At 36.7% G+C, this 18,540-nt stretch overlaps 1 protein-coding gene across 6 annotated transcripts in view; it reads left to right on the top strand.

Moving 5' to 3' along the window:
- SEPT7 (septin 7) overlaps positions 1-18,540 on the top strand; it is a 47,110-nt gene that overhangs the window by 2,174 nt on the left and 26,396 nt on the right. For 2 of the 6 annotated variants that reach the window (XM_015559704.1, XM_015559702.1), the window contains exons 1-3: positions 6,604-6,642; positions 7,369-7,471; positions 13,081-13,187. In XM_015559704.1, coding sequence (XP_015415190.1) covers positions 6,619-6,642; positions 7,369-7,471; positions 13,081-13,187 — 234 coding nt within the window. In that variant the 5' untranslated portion in view covers positions 6,604-6,618. Of the gene's footprint in view, positions 1-6,028; positions 6,096-6,603; positions 6,643-7,368; positions 7,472-13,080; positions 13,188-18,540 lie in introns of those variants that run through there. The other 4 variants (XM_015559703.1, XM_006757201.1, XM_006757200.2 and 1 more) reach the window with 4 other exon arrangements.

Here is an 18,540-nt window from a genome sequence, read left to right as displayed (position 1 = left end):
GACTTTCTCTTTTTAAATATATTTTATTGATTTTTTACAGAGAGGAGGGGAGAGAGATAGAGAGTTAGAAACATCAATGAGAGAGAAACATTGATCAGCTGCCTCCTGCACACTCCCTACTGGGGATGTACCCACAACCAAGGTACATGCCCTTGACCAGAATCGAACCTGGGACCCTTCAGTCCGAAGGCCAACGCTCTATCCGCTGAGCCAAACCGGTTAGGGCCCATCATTCAATACTTTTGATAAAAAACATGAAAGATAGGCTTGTCAAACTGGCAGATGATAAAAACTGAGAAAGGGCCCTAACCGGTTTGGTTCAGTGGATAGAGCGTTGGCCTGCGGACTCAAGGGTCCCGGGTTCGATTCCGGTCAAGGGCATGTACCTTGGTTGCGGGCACATCCCTGGTAGGGGGTATGCAGGAGGCAGCTGATCAATGTTTCCCTCTCATCAATGTTTCTAACTCTCTATCCCCCTCCCTTCCTCTCTGTAAAAAATCAATAAAAATATATTTAGAAAAAAAAGTATTGAATGATGTTATCTGGATTTAAGTAAGATGGATCCTGGTGGTGTATAATTCTGTTGAATTTAGCATACAACTAACCAGCTATTGATCAATCTTATTTTATAATTTTTCAGTCTTTCTGTACCTTGCTTGTCAGAATTACCTTCTACAATTTTTCTTGAGATCTTGTCAGAATTACTCTTTTTTCCTTTGCAGTCCAATGCAGCGGTTGCCACCTGTGGTTTGCGGCCTGAGGGAAGCCTGAGTCCCGAGTGCCAGAGGGAAGCGGTGCTGGCAGCCGGGGAAAGGAAGGCCTACTCTTGCATGAATTTCATGCATCGGGCCTGTAGTATACATATACCAGAGGCCTGTTGCATGAAAAGATTCGTGCAATAGGCCTTCCCTTCCCCTGGCTGCCGGCACCGGTTTTCCTCCGGCACCTGGGACCCAGGCCTTAGTTCAGGCCAGAGCCGTCTTCAGTCTTCGCTGCTCCGGCCGGAGCTGCCTTCCGTCTTTGCTCCGCTGCTTCGCGCCTACGAATGCAAATTAACCGCCATCTAAAAACAATTTCTATCAAAAAGGCATTATATTGTTTATATTTTTCATGAATAATTTTCCTTCTAAAAATATGTCTTAAGGGAAAAATATAAATTCTGTTTCTGTTATGCTACATTTAAAAAATTGGGCCCTAACTGGTTTAGCTCAGTGGATAAAGCGTCGGCCTGTGGACTGAAGGGTCCCGGGTTCAATTCCGGTCAAGGGCATGTGCCTTGGTTGCGGGCACATCCCCAGGAGTGGGTGTGCAAGAAGCAGCTGATCGATGTTTCTCTCTCATTGATGTTTCTAACTCTCTATCCCTTTCCCTGCCTCTCTGTAAAAAATCAATAAAATATATTTTTAAAAAATTGGATTCTTTTGTAAGGATCAGCTGTTCTGTCTTATGTATTTATTCATTCATTCATTCACTCATTCAGTTACTTGTTAATACTGGTATAGGGAAACGAATATAAATTTTATCAAATTGTCCTGGATTTGACCATTGAGAGCTATTTCAGTTGACTCCGATTCTTTCTTTCAACATGCTCCTTCAATTTTGGGGGGTACTTCTTTACTTTCTGGTTCATCTTGTGTTTTCCTTTCTTAAGCCCTGGAATCAGTCATGTCTTCAAGGAGTCCAAGTTCCTTTTATTTGAGAATAGTATTTAGAATGCAAGGTCTGAGCACTAGAAGTGGTCATTGCTCTTGGGGTGTCATTGCTTCTAGATGTCTTTAGCAGATCTAGGAAACTACATAATTATATATTCACACCTATATTAATTTCTATGTATCTAAGTGTGTCTAAACACTATATATGTATATGTTTATTAATGTAAAGTCATTAATTCATACTAATACGCCAATTTCAGTCCACTAACACAAGGTTCAATCTAGTCTTTTTCTTTACCTTATTTGTAACTCCTTTCTCCAACAGTTTAAAAAACCTGGCTTCCGTCACAATTTAAATATTTATTCGATTCTGGTATACACATAAATGTAGTTTCAGAATTGGTGTTATTATTTACTTACTAGGGCAGTGATGGCGAACCTTTTGAGCTCGGTGTGTCAGCATTTTGAAAAACCCTAACTTAACTCTGGTGCCGTGTCACATGCAGAAATTTTTTGATATTTGCAACCATAGTAAAACAAAGACATATTTTTGATATTTATTTTATATATTTAAATGCCATTTAACAAAGAAAAATCAACCAAAAAAATGAGTTCGTGTGTCAGAGGTGACACGCGTGTCATAAGTTCGCCATTACTGTACTAGGGTATAGTATTTGTATATACTTTTTTGTCTTTAGTCTTATACAAAGTACTGTTTTTCAAAGTTATGTTTTTTTCTCCCCCACTCTAAGTGTGATAATGTTACTGATTTGAAGTACAGTTAGCTTTATTTGTTATTTCTTTTCTGGTTCATTTTGTGTTCTCATATCCTGGCTGGCTTAGGTTACTTTTTATTGGAATGTGTGAAACATTACTGTGGTATTAATAGTCAACTCTATAAAAACAGTATATCCACAAGTGTCCCTCAGACCTTACATCTCTTTTTACTCTATTCTGGTTCCCCCTTTATCACTGTTCCACCCATCCATATGGACAATCAATCTCATTAGTTTCTGATTTAGTTTTTAGTTTCTCCCTAGATTTTTACATAAATAAGAAAACTGTAAGAAAGGAGACAGAAAAACTATAAGTGAAAGGTAGCGTACAGTTCTTGTTTTCTTATCTTCTGTGTAGTTCCTTTATCCCTTTTTGAAAATGAGATATTGAAGTCCAGTTCTTGTTGAATTGTCTTATTTCTTCCTTCCATGTTGTTAGTCTTTGCTTTGTGTATTTTTGGGCTCTGTTGTTAGGGGCATATTTGTTTATAATTGTTATACCTTCTTGATAAATACTCGTTTTAATCAACATAAAACATTTTTTGTCTATGGTAACGATCTTTGTCTTAAAGTCAGTGTTGTAGCCACTTTAACTCTCTTTTTGTTACTTTTCCTAAACTTTTTCTTTCAAGCTCATTGTGTCTGTGATTCTAAAAGTGTTTCTTGTGGGCACCATACAGTTGAGTCATGGTTTTTAAAACTCCATTCAGCCAGCCTTTGCCTTTTGGTTGGAATGTTTAATCCTGTTACATTTAATCTAAGTACACTGAAAGGTAAGATTTACATCTGTCAAGTTCTGAAGCTTCATTTCACTTATAGTTCTTTTCAACTTGAGAGTTTTTGTTTGGTTCTTTTTAATAATTTCTCTTTATTGATGTTCTGTATTGGCAAACATTGTTCTCATGCTTTCCATTAGTTTTTCTTTTTTCTTTTTTTAACACCTTTAAGTTTGCCTAATGTCTGGGCTTTTTGGGGGTAGTTTTCATTGATTGCTTTTTCCCCCTCTATTCATGGAGAGGATTTTTGGTTTTGTCTTGTTGCATTTCTCATAATTTTTTCTTGAATGCTGAACTTTTAAGTAATATAGTATGGCAACTGGGGTCAGAATCTTCCTCTCTCCCATTCCACAGGGTTTATTGTTGCTGTTTGTTTATCAACTTTTGGGGAACTAATTCTATCAAAGTCTGTTTTCTTTGATATGTGTTGTCATTGAAGTCTCTGATTATCTTAGTGGTTTTGTTATCTTGTGGGATCTTTCAGGGAACCACCAGACATGTCAAATAATGATAGTTCTTTGGGAATGAAGCTTTGAAGGAGCATGTTCTGCCCCCTCCAGTTGTGAACAGCTGCTGATTTTTGCCATTATTGCATGTTGTTGGTTTTCAAGGCTACTGTGGTGCTGGGGAAGGGAAGATGAGAATGGACAAGTTAAAATGGAAAAAGAGCTGCTGTTTTTGCTGAGATTCAGTCCTTTTTATTGAATAAGCACTCTTTGGATTGCTGCAAGCCTTTTGTTAATTTCCAGGGTTCTGGAGATGTAAAGATGGGAGGAGTTGAAGATTTTTAAGTAGATCCTACTAGGAATCTATCTCAATTTTCCTCAAATTCCGGTTTTGTTGGGTTTCCAGTTTATTACAACACTCTGTGATCAATTTTGTTGTTACTGAAAAGTATATTTAGCAGTTTCTAAAACAAGTTGCTCTTTTCAATCCTTCCATAATACTATCTATATGCTTATGATTCCCAAATATATGTTCACAGTACCAACTAACCCTAGAATTTCTAGATTCTTCTATTTAATTGCTTGCTGGACATCTCTCCTTGAATATATAATGGACACCTCAAACTTAGCATGTTCAAAGATGTTTTCTATTTTGGCAACTTTGGCTCCCAAGAGATATCACTAGCCATGGAGTTGTTCAAGCTCAAAGCCTAGGAGTTTTCTTTGGTCTATTTTTCCTTCACCAGTCAACTCCAGTCCATTAGCAATGTCCTGACAGTTCTACCTTTAAAACATTCTGAATCCTTCTGATCTTAATCTACACCTTAATCTACACCATCTAAAGTTAGTGTACCCTTTCTTTCTTGGACTATTGCAGTAGGCTCCTTACTAGTTTCCTTATTTTCACTCTTTCTCTAGGCAGTGAGAACTATCTTTAAAACACAAATCAGGTCAGGTCACTCTCCTGTGTGAAACCCTCCAGTGGCTTCCCATCGTACCTAAAATAGCATCCGCATTTCTTTTGACTGATCCCACATGACCTGGCCCCTGACTGCCTCCCTGACCTCATTTTCTATCACTTATTCCCGGGTCCACTACTTCACGTCATTACAGTTCATGTACCTTCTTTTTGTTCCTGGAAGTAAAAGTTCATCACCAGTTTTAGGGACTGCTACTTTGCCTAGAATACTTCTCTTTTCTTACTTTAGTCCTCAAATTATACCATATACCTCATCTTCTAGGAGATGAGGATAAAGCAAGGAATAAGACACAGGGGGCAGACTCTGAGGTGGTTTTGTTACGTTTTTTTGTCTGGTGGGTTTCTTGAATATGCAAACTATAATATTTTCTCTGAAACTTCTTCAGCTCTCCCAGATGGCCCTTTTTAAAATTTTTGATGCCACAATTTATATAATTCATTAATCTCTACCTTGATGGAGTTTACAATCTAGTTGGAGGTGGGTTGGGGCAGAGATGGCAATAAACAAGATGAGTACAATGTATGTTAGATGGTGGTAAGGGCTAAAGATAAAATCATAAAACAGCGAAGTTCTGAGGTGATGAGTGGGAGTGTAATTTTAGATAAGGTGGTCAGGGTGGGCCTTGCTGTGAAGATGACATGTGAAGGGTTAGCATCATTAGCATTGTTTCAGGTTGTAATATAACTCACAGATTCATGTCAGTATAGAATAAAAATGCACACTTTTCACAGACATTTTGTCCAAGGGCAGTCTGTTTTCTTTGTGCTTCATTAGTTGTCTTTCAGTTTCCACAGCTCACATTTACTTCATTTTTCCATTTGTTTTTGCTTTCCATCTTTAGCTTCCTTCCCTTTCATGTATCCATCCATGAGCCTGCATTTCTTCCAATTCTGAATTTTAGTTTAGGTAATTAATAAAACCTGAAACACAGTATGTGTAAATATTTTACCTAAAACATTTTGTCTTTACCTGATCTGGGCTGTCTTAATCCAGTGACTGACAAAGCAAAATTGGTATTTTTTTCTTACTGGTATTTAAACTTGTTTCCTATATAGCTTCCAGAAACTGTATGCTTGACAGCTTTCCCATCATTTCTCATAACACTTCAGGTGCAGGGTATATAAAAGGTAGGAGGTTTTTTGTTCTATATTTCATCAAGAGAGCTGCTGAAAATGAACTCACTGGGCCTTGTATCCCTCAGAAAAAAAAAAAGTCGTATTCACATGTGTAGAGAAAAGTCTGCCTTCAATTTATTTGTAATTTACCTGTGATTTGTTGAATTACATGTAACTAACTTTTATTTTTTTCCCTGTCTTTTGCTATGTTCCAATGGATTTCCTCTCCTGTTTGGACTAAATGTGTCATGTACAATTCTTGGAATTCTTCATTTTCCGTTCCTCTGTGGATCTGTTCTGTTGGAATCTGGAACACTGGATGATGGAAATGTGTTCTTTACAAAGTAGCTGTGAGTATACTTGATAATTTATACAGAGACTTTTTTCAGTCTAAATTAACTTAAATTTAACTTACAGTTGGATGAAATATAAGCCAAGGAAGCCTTAATTTAATACATAGTTGTAGCTCTACACATGCAGGCTCTCAGATATTTTATTTTAAAATAATATATTCTGATCAGTATCCTAATTATATTTAAAATTAGGTTTTCAATTTAATTGGCTTTTTTTGGTCTCAACATTTGGCTTAAAAATTAGTTTATGTGAATGAAAAAAGGGTAAAAGGTTATGGTTGGAATATTTAACTACATATGTGATAATAGTGAAGAATGCAGACTGTTGTTAAATCCAAATGTGTTAGATTAATGCTTTAATCTCATATGAGGTTTTTTAAATGAGAATTTAAATGTTACAAAAACTTTTAAAAGAAATGAGTACCTCTTCGGAATATTTTGCAATTATATTTTAATGATGAATAAGACCTACCTCTTAAGTAAAATTAACTAATAAGACTCTACTCAGATGGCCTGAACTATGGACAGTTTTTCTCACCAATGGGTAAGTTAAAAATCAGACTTATTCACTACACCAATTTAGAAGTAAGTTTCTTTGAATTACTCATGCAACTATTATATTGAGGTCATCAAAAAACATAAAAATTATAAAACTGAATTATAATTTAAAACCAGGATAAATCTGATTTCCCTGATAAGGAAGGCAGCAGGATCATGTGAAAACTTGAAGTGACATAATTGGATTTGGTATAATAGCATGAAAGATACTGTTTATTGATTAACACTGGTCATGAGAGCCTTCAAAAATTTGTGGAGAAATTGTTTTAAACTCAACTTTTTTTTTTTAAACTCATACCTGTGGTAATTAGTATGAACAAATGGGATAATTAGAAGAGTTCTTAATATAATTTTAAGGGATTTTATATTGTGAATAATCCTTTGTTGTTTAAGTTGATTGGTCAGAATCTTATTGTGAATAACTCACTATAAAGTGAAATCTTTCCTCGGAGGCAGGTTTTTTTAAATTTTTATTTTGTTTCCTTGGATTTTTATAATTGGCCATTATATTGTCAGTTAACTCATGCTTAATTCATTTTGTCCATTGCTGCAGTTAAGCAATACTTTTATTGATACCATTAGAAGTCTGTTTTATTTGCCATGAATAATAGTTTGTATCGTTTTCAAAAATAAGTTAGTGAAGGGAATTTGAAATGTGTGACAAAAGAGTTTGTTGATAAATGAATAACTTGGCCCTTTTTTCTTTTCTCAGCAACAGAAGAACCTTGAAGGCTATGTGGGATTTGCAAATCTACCAAATCAAGTATACAGGAAATCAGTGAAGAGAGGGTTTGAATTCACACTTATGGTTGTGGGTAAGATATGATTTCTCCCTAAAATTGAATTTTGATCTAAATATTAAACTATTAATCAACTCTGAATGAATTTAAGAAAACAATATTCCAAAAAACTACAGGGACCCAGTGTTATATTTTCTCTTATTATGTGACTACATTTTAAAATTGAGCTTGGTATAACAGGATTTATATGTTTCCTTGTCTCCTTTTAGTTTCCAAAACTAAAAGTTGACAAGCAGTGGGGTGGAGGTGGAATAGAACACTAGAGAAGTTCTCTTTACTTAGTAATGCTACAAGATGAAATAGCATCTGGTGATTACTTATTTCTCCAGGATAATTTTTTTTCTGTGGCTTATATTGCTAAGTAGCGTCATAGCACATGAGCATTTAACTTAAACATATGTGCTCTCAATTTGAAAAAGAAGGATAGGGTAGGAAGGATCATAATCATGCAAATTATTACCCCAGGAATTCATTGAGTATAAGTTCTGGAGTGAGTGAAATATGAATCTCCTTATTCTTTAATTCAGTCTCATTTTTCTGTGCTTTATTCTTTGAATACCTTACCTGCATGTAGTCAATTTTAAGATTGTCAAGGGTTACTTTGACAGTAGGTTGGTAACATCATCATTGTCTATGAAGGAACACATTACCATATGTAAGATGAGTAGACTTAAATGACAGTCTTAATCTTAAATGACTATAATATTTTCATCTCATTTAGGCTGACTTTAGAACAAATCCTAAGTACGATGCAACTTTATTGTATTTGTCTATACTTTGTAAGAAGGTTAAAAGCAGGATAATGGATTGACTGTCCTTGACAAAGAAAACTGAGTTGATACTGGGCCTTTATGTTGTGTGCATTAATTTTTGCTAATACAGTCAACCCATGGTATTGAATTAGATTAAATTATTTATAAAATACTCCTTCATTGAAGGGAAAAATATTTTTATCAATTGACCATAATACTTTAGTTAACTTGCCTGTCACAGGTAGAGTAGAAGTATAGTATGCCTAGCTTCCAAATTGCTGCTATGGAGTAGAAGTGGGTCTAGCTATATGGATAAAACTTCTATAGAACATGCCTTTTCTTCCATAAGTTTGTAACATGATCATTATATGTGAAGAAATAGTACATTTACATATGTAATGCTAGTGATCTTAAATGTCAAACTGTAGACAAATATAAGATCATTTTTCTTAATTTGTAAGAAAACTTCCAGGGTCCATTAGGATAATTACAATGATTTTCAAAAAGGTTTTGATATTAAAATTTTAGTATAAAAAATAACTTATTTTTTTTAAAAATAGGTTTTTATTGATTTTTTTTTTTAAGAGAGGAAGGGAGAGAGATATAGAAATACTGATGGGAGGAAACCAAATTGATTGGCTACCCTCCTGCACATACCCTGCTGGGGATCGAGCCTACAACCTGTGGCATGTGCCCTGACCAGGAATCTAACCACTGACCTCTTGGTGCATGGGTCAACACTCAGCCTCTGAGCCACACCAGTTGGATAAAGAATAATTTCTTGAACATATACTTAGTAGAATAATATTGGCATATGCAGGCCAGATTGAGTTTTAAATGCCTGTGAGATTTTTCTAGATAAATATATATTTTTTAAATGTTAACTCTTACCTGAGGATATGTTTTCATTGATTTGAGGGAGGGACACACACGCACGCACTCGGTTGTCTCCTGTATGCACCCCAACAGGGGATTGAACCTGCAACATTTCACTGTGTGGCCAGAGCCACACTGTCATATCATCTTGATTTTCAGAGGAAATATGTAATCTTTGAATATATCCTTTTGTGAACTACAGCTTTTATATTTTCATTGATAAAACATTTAGGTCTCTAATTCAGCAAAGTATGAAATCTGTCTAGCTTTTTATTCAGCATACTAGTGGCCCAGTGCATGAAATTCATGCACATTAAAAGGGGATTGATTAGAGGAAATATTTTAATATTGCTATTTGCCCTTTCTCTATAATAGAAGTGTCAGAGATTAAAGAAAATTAGTAAAATATATATGAAAATCTTTTTCCTGTCAGAGACTGGGGCACACCACAGGACCCAGAGTCAAGTCCCTGCCCACCCATGTGCGCCTCAAAATTGCGCGAGACCCAGACCCTGCCAACCGCCCTTCCCCTCCCCGATTGGGCTAGATCCAGACCTGGCCGGTCTCACCCTTGTCAAGCCCCACCCGGCAGGGGGCACGGCCTGAGGTTCCCTGTCAAGCCCCATTGGGGCGGGGTGGGGAGCCTTAGGTCCCTGCTGATTGCTCGTTAAGACTCATTACGGAACTCAGCCTCCACTGTGAGTACAGCCACCTTGTGTTACGGAAACCCTGCCTCCACTGTGGGCGCCACCGTCTTTGTGGTGGAGTGATGGTCAATTTGCATATTCCCTCTTTATTATATAGGATTTACACCATTAACTATTTATTGTGAATGTTATAACTATGCATACTCAAGTTTTTGGTTTTTTTTTTAAAGAAATACAGGCTCACACAATCACCAGTGTGCTTGCTTCATGCAACCTACTATTTGTCCTTGGTGTATAAATTTGGGTATATGAGATATATAGGACTTGAAAGAATCTATGAGTCATCTAGTGCATAAGATCAAACTCAACCCTTCAGCATTAAAAGGCACTCTTTAACATCAGTTTGTAGAATGTGCTCCCTGCTCAAGAATAGATCAACTCCCTGCTTCCCCTCTTCTATCCAAGTAAAATGTTTTGGGGTTTTTTGTTATACTCTGTGGTATGTTTTTTTTCTCCCGATACCTCGCCTTTTTCTTACCTTCTAGTGTGATCATTGGCCTTAAGCTGCCCTCCACTTTATTTCCACAAAATCTTTACTTTGTCTGGTTCATATTTTTCAAAACTAATCCTGTTTCCTTTCAAACTAAAACTTCCATAGTGAATGCTGGCCACTACTAGAAAGAAATGAGAGAAAAAATGTAATATCCCTCACCCCCGTATGAAAGATTAACAGTATTTCCAAGAATACTTGATTTTTATGAGGGGATGTTTATTGAATGATTAGTTCGAATTTTAGGCAACAACATGAAGAATTTAGAGGAACGTGGTGTGAAGAGCTGTTAAACAGTATCTGTTGACTTCAGCTTTTTTTTCAGTTTAGCAGAACTTACAGAAACTTGATTTACAAACTCCAAAAGATGGCATACCCTAGCCAAAAGGGAAAAATACATTTATTTATTTTTATTCTTGACATTATTACAGATGTCCCTCATTTCCCCTCACTTAGCCCCCTTCCATCCAGCCCCTGCCCCACCCCAGACATATACTCAATAAGGACAGTGCATTTTAAAGACAAGGTTGTGATAATCCATTTTAAAAATAATCATAAACAAAATTTTCTACATAGACATTTAGGTTTTTCTGGTAATAGGATTTTTTTAAAAGTAGTTATCTTCTTGAATTGGGCTATAAAAAAGAGTACTTTTATTTGAGTATACCAAGAAATATCATAAATCATAAATATCCTCAAGACCTCTCAACTTTTGATGCATAGCAAGTGAAAACTTTTGAACTCAGTGAATGAGGTAATTATTGAGTGGTTGGTTGGAATGTTTGCTACTAGCTACATAGCAGAATTACTACTTAGCTCTTAGTGCTGGTGGTCAATTACTGTAATTAGAATAAGTAAGCCTTGTTTACATAATTGCAGAACCAGGTCATAGGGAACCTGTTTAGCTTGCATTTTATAATTAGCCTGTACATTATCTGTATGTTGCAAATTCCAGGATATATAGAATACCTTGGAAATAAGCAGTATCTAATGTAACCTAGACTGTTAGATTAAATCTTCAGAGATAAGCATATCAAAAAGCGAAATAGCCCTAACCGGTTTGGCTCAGTGGATAGAGCATCAGCTTGTGGACTCAAGGGTCCCAGATTCATTTCCGGTCATGGGCATGTACCTTGGTTGCAGGCACATACCCAGTAGGGAGTGTGCAGGAGGCAACTGATGGATGTTTCTCTCTCATCGATGTTTCTGACTCTCTCTATCCCTCTCCCTTCCTCTCTGTAAAAAATCAAATATATTTTTAAAAAATCAATGAAATATATTAAAAACATTAAATTTTAAAAAAAGGCAAAACAGAATAGCACCCTCCTGGATAACTTATTTTTATCTACCTCCTGGGTGATATCTTTTCTTTATTTAACTGAATAAATCTGTATTTTTAAATTTCCCACCTGTTAACTCTCACCATTTGACTTCTTAATATAAAATTGCTTTTATTAAAGGTCAGTAAAAGGCCTTCTCATTGTCCCTTGGCCACTTTTAAAAAAAATCTCTTATTTGGTATTATTGACCACTTTTCTTTGCAATTCCTTCTCACTTTTTGTGATACCGCCTCTTGATTTATCTGGTTGCCTAGTTCCTTTCCACTAACCATCTTTATTTTTTTTTCTTTTATTATTATATTTTATTTTAATCCTTATTGTTGAAACTGACCGTCTTTAAATGTTGGTGTAACTATTATAAATAATTATTGATGGGACTTCAAAACTTCGTGAACAAACATCTTATGAATGTTTTATTCTTATGCTTGAAATGTAATATTTCTGAACAGTGATGAAATATGCATGGCTTTCATGGGCTAAAACTCAAAGATATCACAATATATTAAGTATTCAGTAGGTAACTGAAAAATGTTTACTTGGGTAGAATTTTTTCATTTATTTTTAATAATTAAGCATATTATTCAGGTTATTTCCATTTTTTAACTACTTGGTTTATCAGTATCTGAGAGGCCTGTTAGTCTTTCACTATGTGCTCTTGTTGCGCCTTGTGCAATCATCTTTGTACCATGTTTAAATTAAATGGTATATTACAGGTTTCTCCCAGCCAGCGTGTATATGGGTACATGTATGGGTATGTGTGTGTGTGTGTGTGTGTGTGTGTGTAGGGAGATTCTTTTCCTAGCTGTATGATTTCTTGCTTTGGTCATTCATTAATTATTGCATTTTTACTTCTATGTTTTATTTCACTAAAACAATAAAGCCTTATACAATCCAGTGTTTTGTTTATGCCTAACTTTGACCTCTAGGAATACATTATTGTTAAAAATGAAGGCTATTGCCCAGCTGGTGTGGCTCAGTGATGAGTAGCGTCCTATGAACTAGAGGTTATGGTTTGATTCCCAGTCAGAGAACTGGGATAAAGTATGAATGGCTTTTGGGTCTCAGGCTTGATCCCCAATAGGGGGCGTTCAGGAGTTAGCCCATAATGATTCTCTCTCATCATTGATATTTCTATCCCTCTCTCCTTCTCCCTTCCTCTCTCTGAAATCAATAAAAACAACATGTTTTTTCTAAATGGAGGCTGTGGTATCAGGAACATTACTTTGTAAAATTATAAAACTAAAAAGATTCCTTGGAAACATGGGTCTAATTTGATAAGAAAATGAGGACAAAGAATTTACTCTAATAGGGAGTCTTTATAGTATATTTTCTAATGTCACATTTTTGTCCCACCAAGAAGTACTTGGATATAGCAAGTTTGATTATAGCATTGGTTGAATATTACAGTCGATAACATGGCAGAGTTTAACAGATTCCCCCTCCTCCCTGTTTCTTTTAGGTGAATCTGGATTGGGAAAGTCAACGTTAATCAACTCATTATTCCTCACAGATCTGTATTCTCCAGAGTATCCAGGTCCTTCCCATAGAATAAAAAAGACTGTACAGGTATGTGTATTAGTTTTGTTAATTGATGACAAGCTGGAATAATGTTAACACACAAAATCACGTACTATAACTTTTCTTATGCTTCCCTAGAGGTAGCTTTCAGAGTTGGCCTCAGCCAATGTAAAGTGGTAAACATGTTGCTAAGAGAGAAAGAAGTGCAGCCAATTAGAGGAATTATCTTGACTAAAACCCAAATTTGTCCTGAAGACCCTAATAGAAATTACACTGTGATAATTATAGGAGTAACTAATACTCCTAGAGTTGTGCTGAATAGTAAGGTAGCTACTTGCCTTATGTAGCTATTTAAGTTTGAATGAGTTAAAGTAAATAAAATTAAAAATTTAACTTCTCAGTTGCAATAGTCACATCTCAAGTATTCACTAGCCATATGTGGCCAATGGCTACTATTTGGGCGGTGAATATATATGTTACCATTGCAGAAAGTTCTCTTGGACAGTGATATAGAGAAAACATGACTCTGAAAAGCTATTATTATTTAAATACAGTGTTCTGTGTTCATTGGTAACATAATACCACATAGTAGTTGAATGGCAGTAGCAATTCATTAAGGCTTCCAACTATGTGTGGTCTAATTTAGTACATTTCAAATTGGCTTGTCTATTCAGATCACTTGGTAAAATTTAATTTCTGTTCTGTTAGGTCTGAGGTGGACTGAGATTCTGCATTTCTAACAAAATCCTAGGTGATGGCAGTGGTACTGGCCCATAGACCATATTGCATATATAGACTCTAGATCTGTCTGCACTGTCCAGTACAATAGCATTTGCCACATGTGGCTGTTGAGCTCTTAAAATATGGGTAGTCCAACTCGAGATGTTATGCAAGTATAAAATACACCTCCTATTTTGGAGACTTAGTATGTAAAAGAGATTGTAAAATGTCTAATAGTTTTTCTTGTATTGATTGCATTTTGCAATGACAATATTTTGGTTATATTGAATTAAATAAAATACATTAATCTATTACTTTTTAAAGTGGCTACTGAAAAATTCAAAGTTACTTTTGGAGTTTACATTACATTATTGTTCAGCAGTAGTGCTCTAAACTAGCGGTCAACAACCTTTCGGATCTCATGGACACCAGTGGTCCACGGACCACCGGTTGGTGACTGCTGCTCTAAACTATTGATTGAAAAAGTTGTTGGTGGAGTGATACAGCCCATAAGCAGAGAGGAGGGGCATGGAGCAGACTTTACTCATTAGTGGTGCAGGAGCTGGATTTGGAGGATTGGCAGAAATTATCTCAGAGCACAAGATGGAAGGACAGTCTGGAAATTTGGGACAGAAACATGTATATCAAACTGCAAGATGCAGTGTAGAAATTGGATCCCTAAGACATAATTCTGTGACATAAATGTTTTATTTCTTCTTTTTAAAGCTTTGCTGCTGGGAATCTTTTTTTTATCCCTCATAGAGTTTGAGATTTCAAATTACCTGCAAAAGTATGTTCTAAAAACTTGATATTACATTGCTTATTGTAATCAGTATTGGATATTTTAACCCTAAGCAAAAAGTTAAACTTTTAACTTTCTTAATGTAGGTATTTAAATTAAGGATCAGTAAATGAAGTACATAGAAATGTTAAAGGAACCCCAGTGTAGATTCCTAGGTTTGGGCATATCGATATATATAAAAGCCAAAGGGACTGAACGACTGGTTGCTATGATGTGCACTGACCATCAGGGGACAGATGCTCAGAGCACAGGATCGGGCTCCCTCCTGTCTGGATAGGGCCTGTGGGTATCCAGCCGAAACCCGCTATCTGACATCCCCTGAGGGGTCCTGGATTGCCAGAGGGCACAGACCAGGCTGAGGGACCCCCAGCGGTGCATGAATCTGGGCACTGGGCCACTAGTTTAGTATAAAATATCTGTTAGCCCTAGCTGGCTTGGTTCAGTGGATAGAGTATCTGCCTGTGGGTTCAATTCCGGTCAGGGGCACATGGCCGGGTTGTGGGCTCGATACCCAGTCGGGGGAGTGCAGGAAGCAGTCAAACAATGATTCTCATCATTGATGTTTCTGTTTCTCTCTCCCTCTCCCTTCCTCTCTGAAATCAATAAAAATATATTTTTTAAAAAATCTCTTAAATCTTAATTTCTTGTACCTACCAAGGTGATTAGTGCTAGTGAGGTTTTCTAAATCCTCTTAGTAATTTTAGCACCTAACAAAATGCCAGGCCTGCATTAGTACTTAAATTCACATAATGAGTCACTAGCATCTTACAAGTAGTGTACCAAGTACTTTAGATACATTAACTTACTTAATTCTTATAAGGACTTTATGAAGTAGGTGGTATTATGATCTCCATTTCACAAATGTGGACATTGAGGCACAGAGATGCTGATATGCCTGAGATCATGTAGAGTGACAGAACTAGGCTACAAATAGAAGCAGTCTGGTTTAGTCTGTATTCTGTCAGCCTATGCTATCTCTCTATTGTAGATAATAAAGAGCTAGTTTAATTAACTCATTCTTAATAAATGGATTAGCTTTTCTTTACATCTACCCCTTTTTAAATAATGTTTGGTCCAATAAATTATCGGTTTTCTTTTGGCTTATTTTACCTTTTCCTTTAAAAATATGACATAGGGAGATATTTTCCCAATTAGGCAATTTAAAATGAAGACTAAATGATTTGATCAGTGAAGTTATTTCTTCCTCATAGTTTTGTAATATGTGAAAGTAGTTTAAGTAACATGAAAATGCCTCTCTAGGCCATGAGGCTGCTCTCTGGTGCTGTGCTAGCTAGTAGGGATACTTGAAGTGGGGTTTTTGTCATTGTACATACATGGTGTTTGCTGTTGCTTATTAGGTTTGAATTTGCAAGATGGACTCGGGAGGGTATTGACTTTCATTTAAGTACTGGGTTTGAAATTCCAATAAACTGCTGGGTGGATGATGGAAGCCAGTTAACTCACGAAAGTTTTGTACTTTACTTACCTTGTTTTAAAAAAATATCTCTAGCTCTCTTGATTCCCTGTGCAGTGATTTTTACTAGTGTCTAAACAGGTGAGAGTATCATCCCATGCAATCTCAGGAATTCAGCATTCAGAAATCAAGTTTTACATACTCTGCAATGAAGTATTTGTTCAAACAATGAGAGATTGTTTGTAATGTAGTTTATAACAGTGCTTATTCTGTAATGGTTCACATAGTGCGAAAAAGTATATTAAATAGGATTCGTATACAATTATCATCAGTGATTCCCACATTGTGAGACTGAATATTTTTTCCTTTTATTATATCTTCTTAATTTTATACAGTAAGCATGCTTTTATCATTTTTTAACACCTTTCAGAAAGGAAAAAGTAGCACCAAAAGATAAAAAGTAGCTATGGTGGGGGTTGGGGGCAGGGTAAAATTTATACTAAGTCAGTTCAACAAAACCTTCCTCTAATATTCCTTATGCCAAAAATAAATTTGCCAAACAAATCAACAGATTTATTAAAAACATCTATAGCCATACGGTACTGTTGACCCTAAACCAGCTGCTCTTCCTGCAGATTCTTCCATCTCACTACATGCAACTCTACCTTCCCAGTTGCTCAGACCAAAAATCTTGGAGCTATCCTTAATTCCTTTCTTCATTCTACTTCCACATGCAGTCCTTCACAGCATATCCAGAATCCTACCACCTTTTTCCACTTCCCTAGTACCACTCATATCCTCAGTTCCATCTTCTCTTTTTCTGGATTATTGCAGTAGCCCCCCTTCAACCTATTTCCTATACTTATTTTCACTTTTGGCTTATTCTGCCTGTAATACTAAAAAATTTTCCTAGTCTCTGCCCCCAGCTCCAAATGTGTTAGCTCTATGAGGGTCGGGACTTCATTTTTTTCACTGTTATAAGCTCAGTTCCTAGACTGTGTCTGTCATATGTTAGCATCCAGTATTTATTGAGTGATTGAACAAATGATTTAAGAAATTTATAAGAGTAAGTTTAATTGGGATATTTTTTAACTTGAGGATATTTGAAGTTTTGTTAATTTTTGTTTTTTGGTCTGTGATGTCCTGTAAATTCTTGTTATAGATTAAATGAAATAGTTTTAAATTTGAGGATCTTTATTAGTTTTAATTTTCATCTTGTCTCAAGCAACATTTTTAAATTGAATTTTTAATAATTGTGTACCTTATATACTAAAGGGCACAAATTTAAGCATAGAGCTTGATGAATTTTTGTGTGTATTTTTATATCCAGGTAACTACCACTCTGATTAATATATACATTTCTAGCACCCCAAAAGGCTTCCTTGTGCTGTTCTCACTCAGTATTACAACCGAACCCTAAATAGCAACTTTTTTACCTTCTCTCTATAGATGTTCTTGTTCATTTAAATATACTCTTTGTGTCTGATTTCTTTCACTGGAGATTATGTCTGTGGTATTTATTCATGTTGCATAGCAGTAGTTTTTTCATTGCTATATAATATTCCATTATAGCAGTGGTTCTCAACCTTCCTAATGCCGCGACCTTTTAATACAGTTCCTCATGTTGTGGTGACCCCCAATTTCATTGTTGCAAATTGAACATAATTAAATCATAGTGATTACAAAAACTATGTAATTATATATGTGTTTTCCGATGGTCTTAGGCGACGACCCCTGTGAAAGGGTCATTCGACCCCCAAAGGGGTTGCGACCCACAGGTTGAGAACTGCTGCATTATAGGAATACTAGAGGCCTGCTGCATGAAAATTCATGTACTGGAGGGGGCGGTCCCTCAGCCTGGCCTGCCCCCTCTCACAGTCCGGGAGCCCTCAGGGCCGGGAGGCGACGCCCCATCACACCTCTGCTGCTGCCACTGCTGGTAGCACAAGCCTCGGCCAGTCCTGGTTACCTGAGCCTCAGGCGGCCCTGGGTGGCTGCGGGGCTGCCATCCGAGGCTTGCCTGCGCCTCGGGCTGGCCCTGGGCGACTAAGCAGCTGCCATCTGAGGTTTGCCTGCGTCTAGAGCCAGCCCTGGGTGGCTGAGGGGACTGGGGGTCTCCGGAGGCAGGCACCTGCCACCCTGGCAGGGCTGAGGGGACTGGGTACTACCATATTGTAGCTGTGGGTGCCGCCATCTTTGAGGGCATGGCAGTCAATTAACATATTCCCTTCTTATTGGCTGTGGCGCCACCATTTTTGAGGTTGGGGAAATCAATTAGCATATTCCCTCTTTATTGTCTACACTAATAAAAGAGAAAAATGGTAATTGGCGTATGACGCTACCCTTTTTATTGGCTAATCAGGGCTATATTCAAATTAACTGCCAACAAGATGGCGGTTAATTTGCATATGTAGGCACAATGCAGGGAGGCGAAAGGGAAAGCAGGAAGAAGCCCCCTGCCACTG

Source organism: Myotis davidii, unplaced genomic scaffold, assembly GCF_000327345.1.
Source record: "Myotis davidii unplaced genomic scaffold, ASM32734v1 scaffold573, whole genome shotgun sequence".
Classification (NCBI taxonomy): domain Eukaryota; kingdom Metazoa; phylum Chordata; class Mammalia; order Chiroptera; family Vespertilionidae; genus Myotis; species Myotis davidii.
Note: the sequence above shows the minus strand (reverse complement) of the source record. Positions and strands in the feature narration are given on the sequence as shown.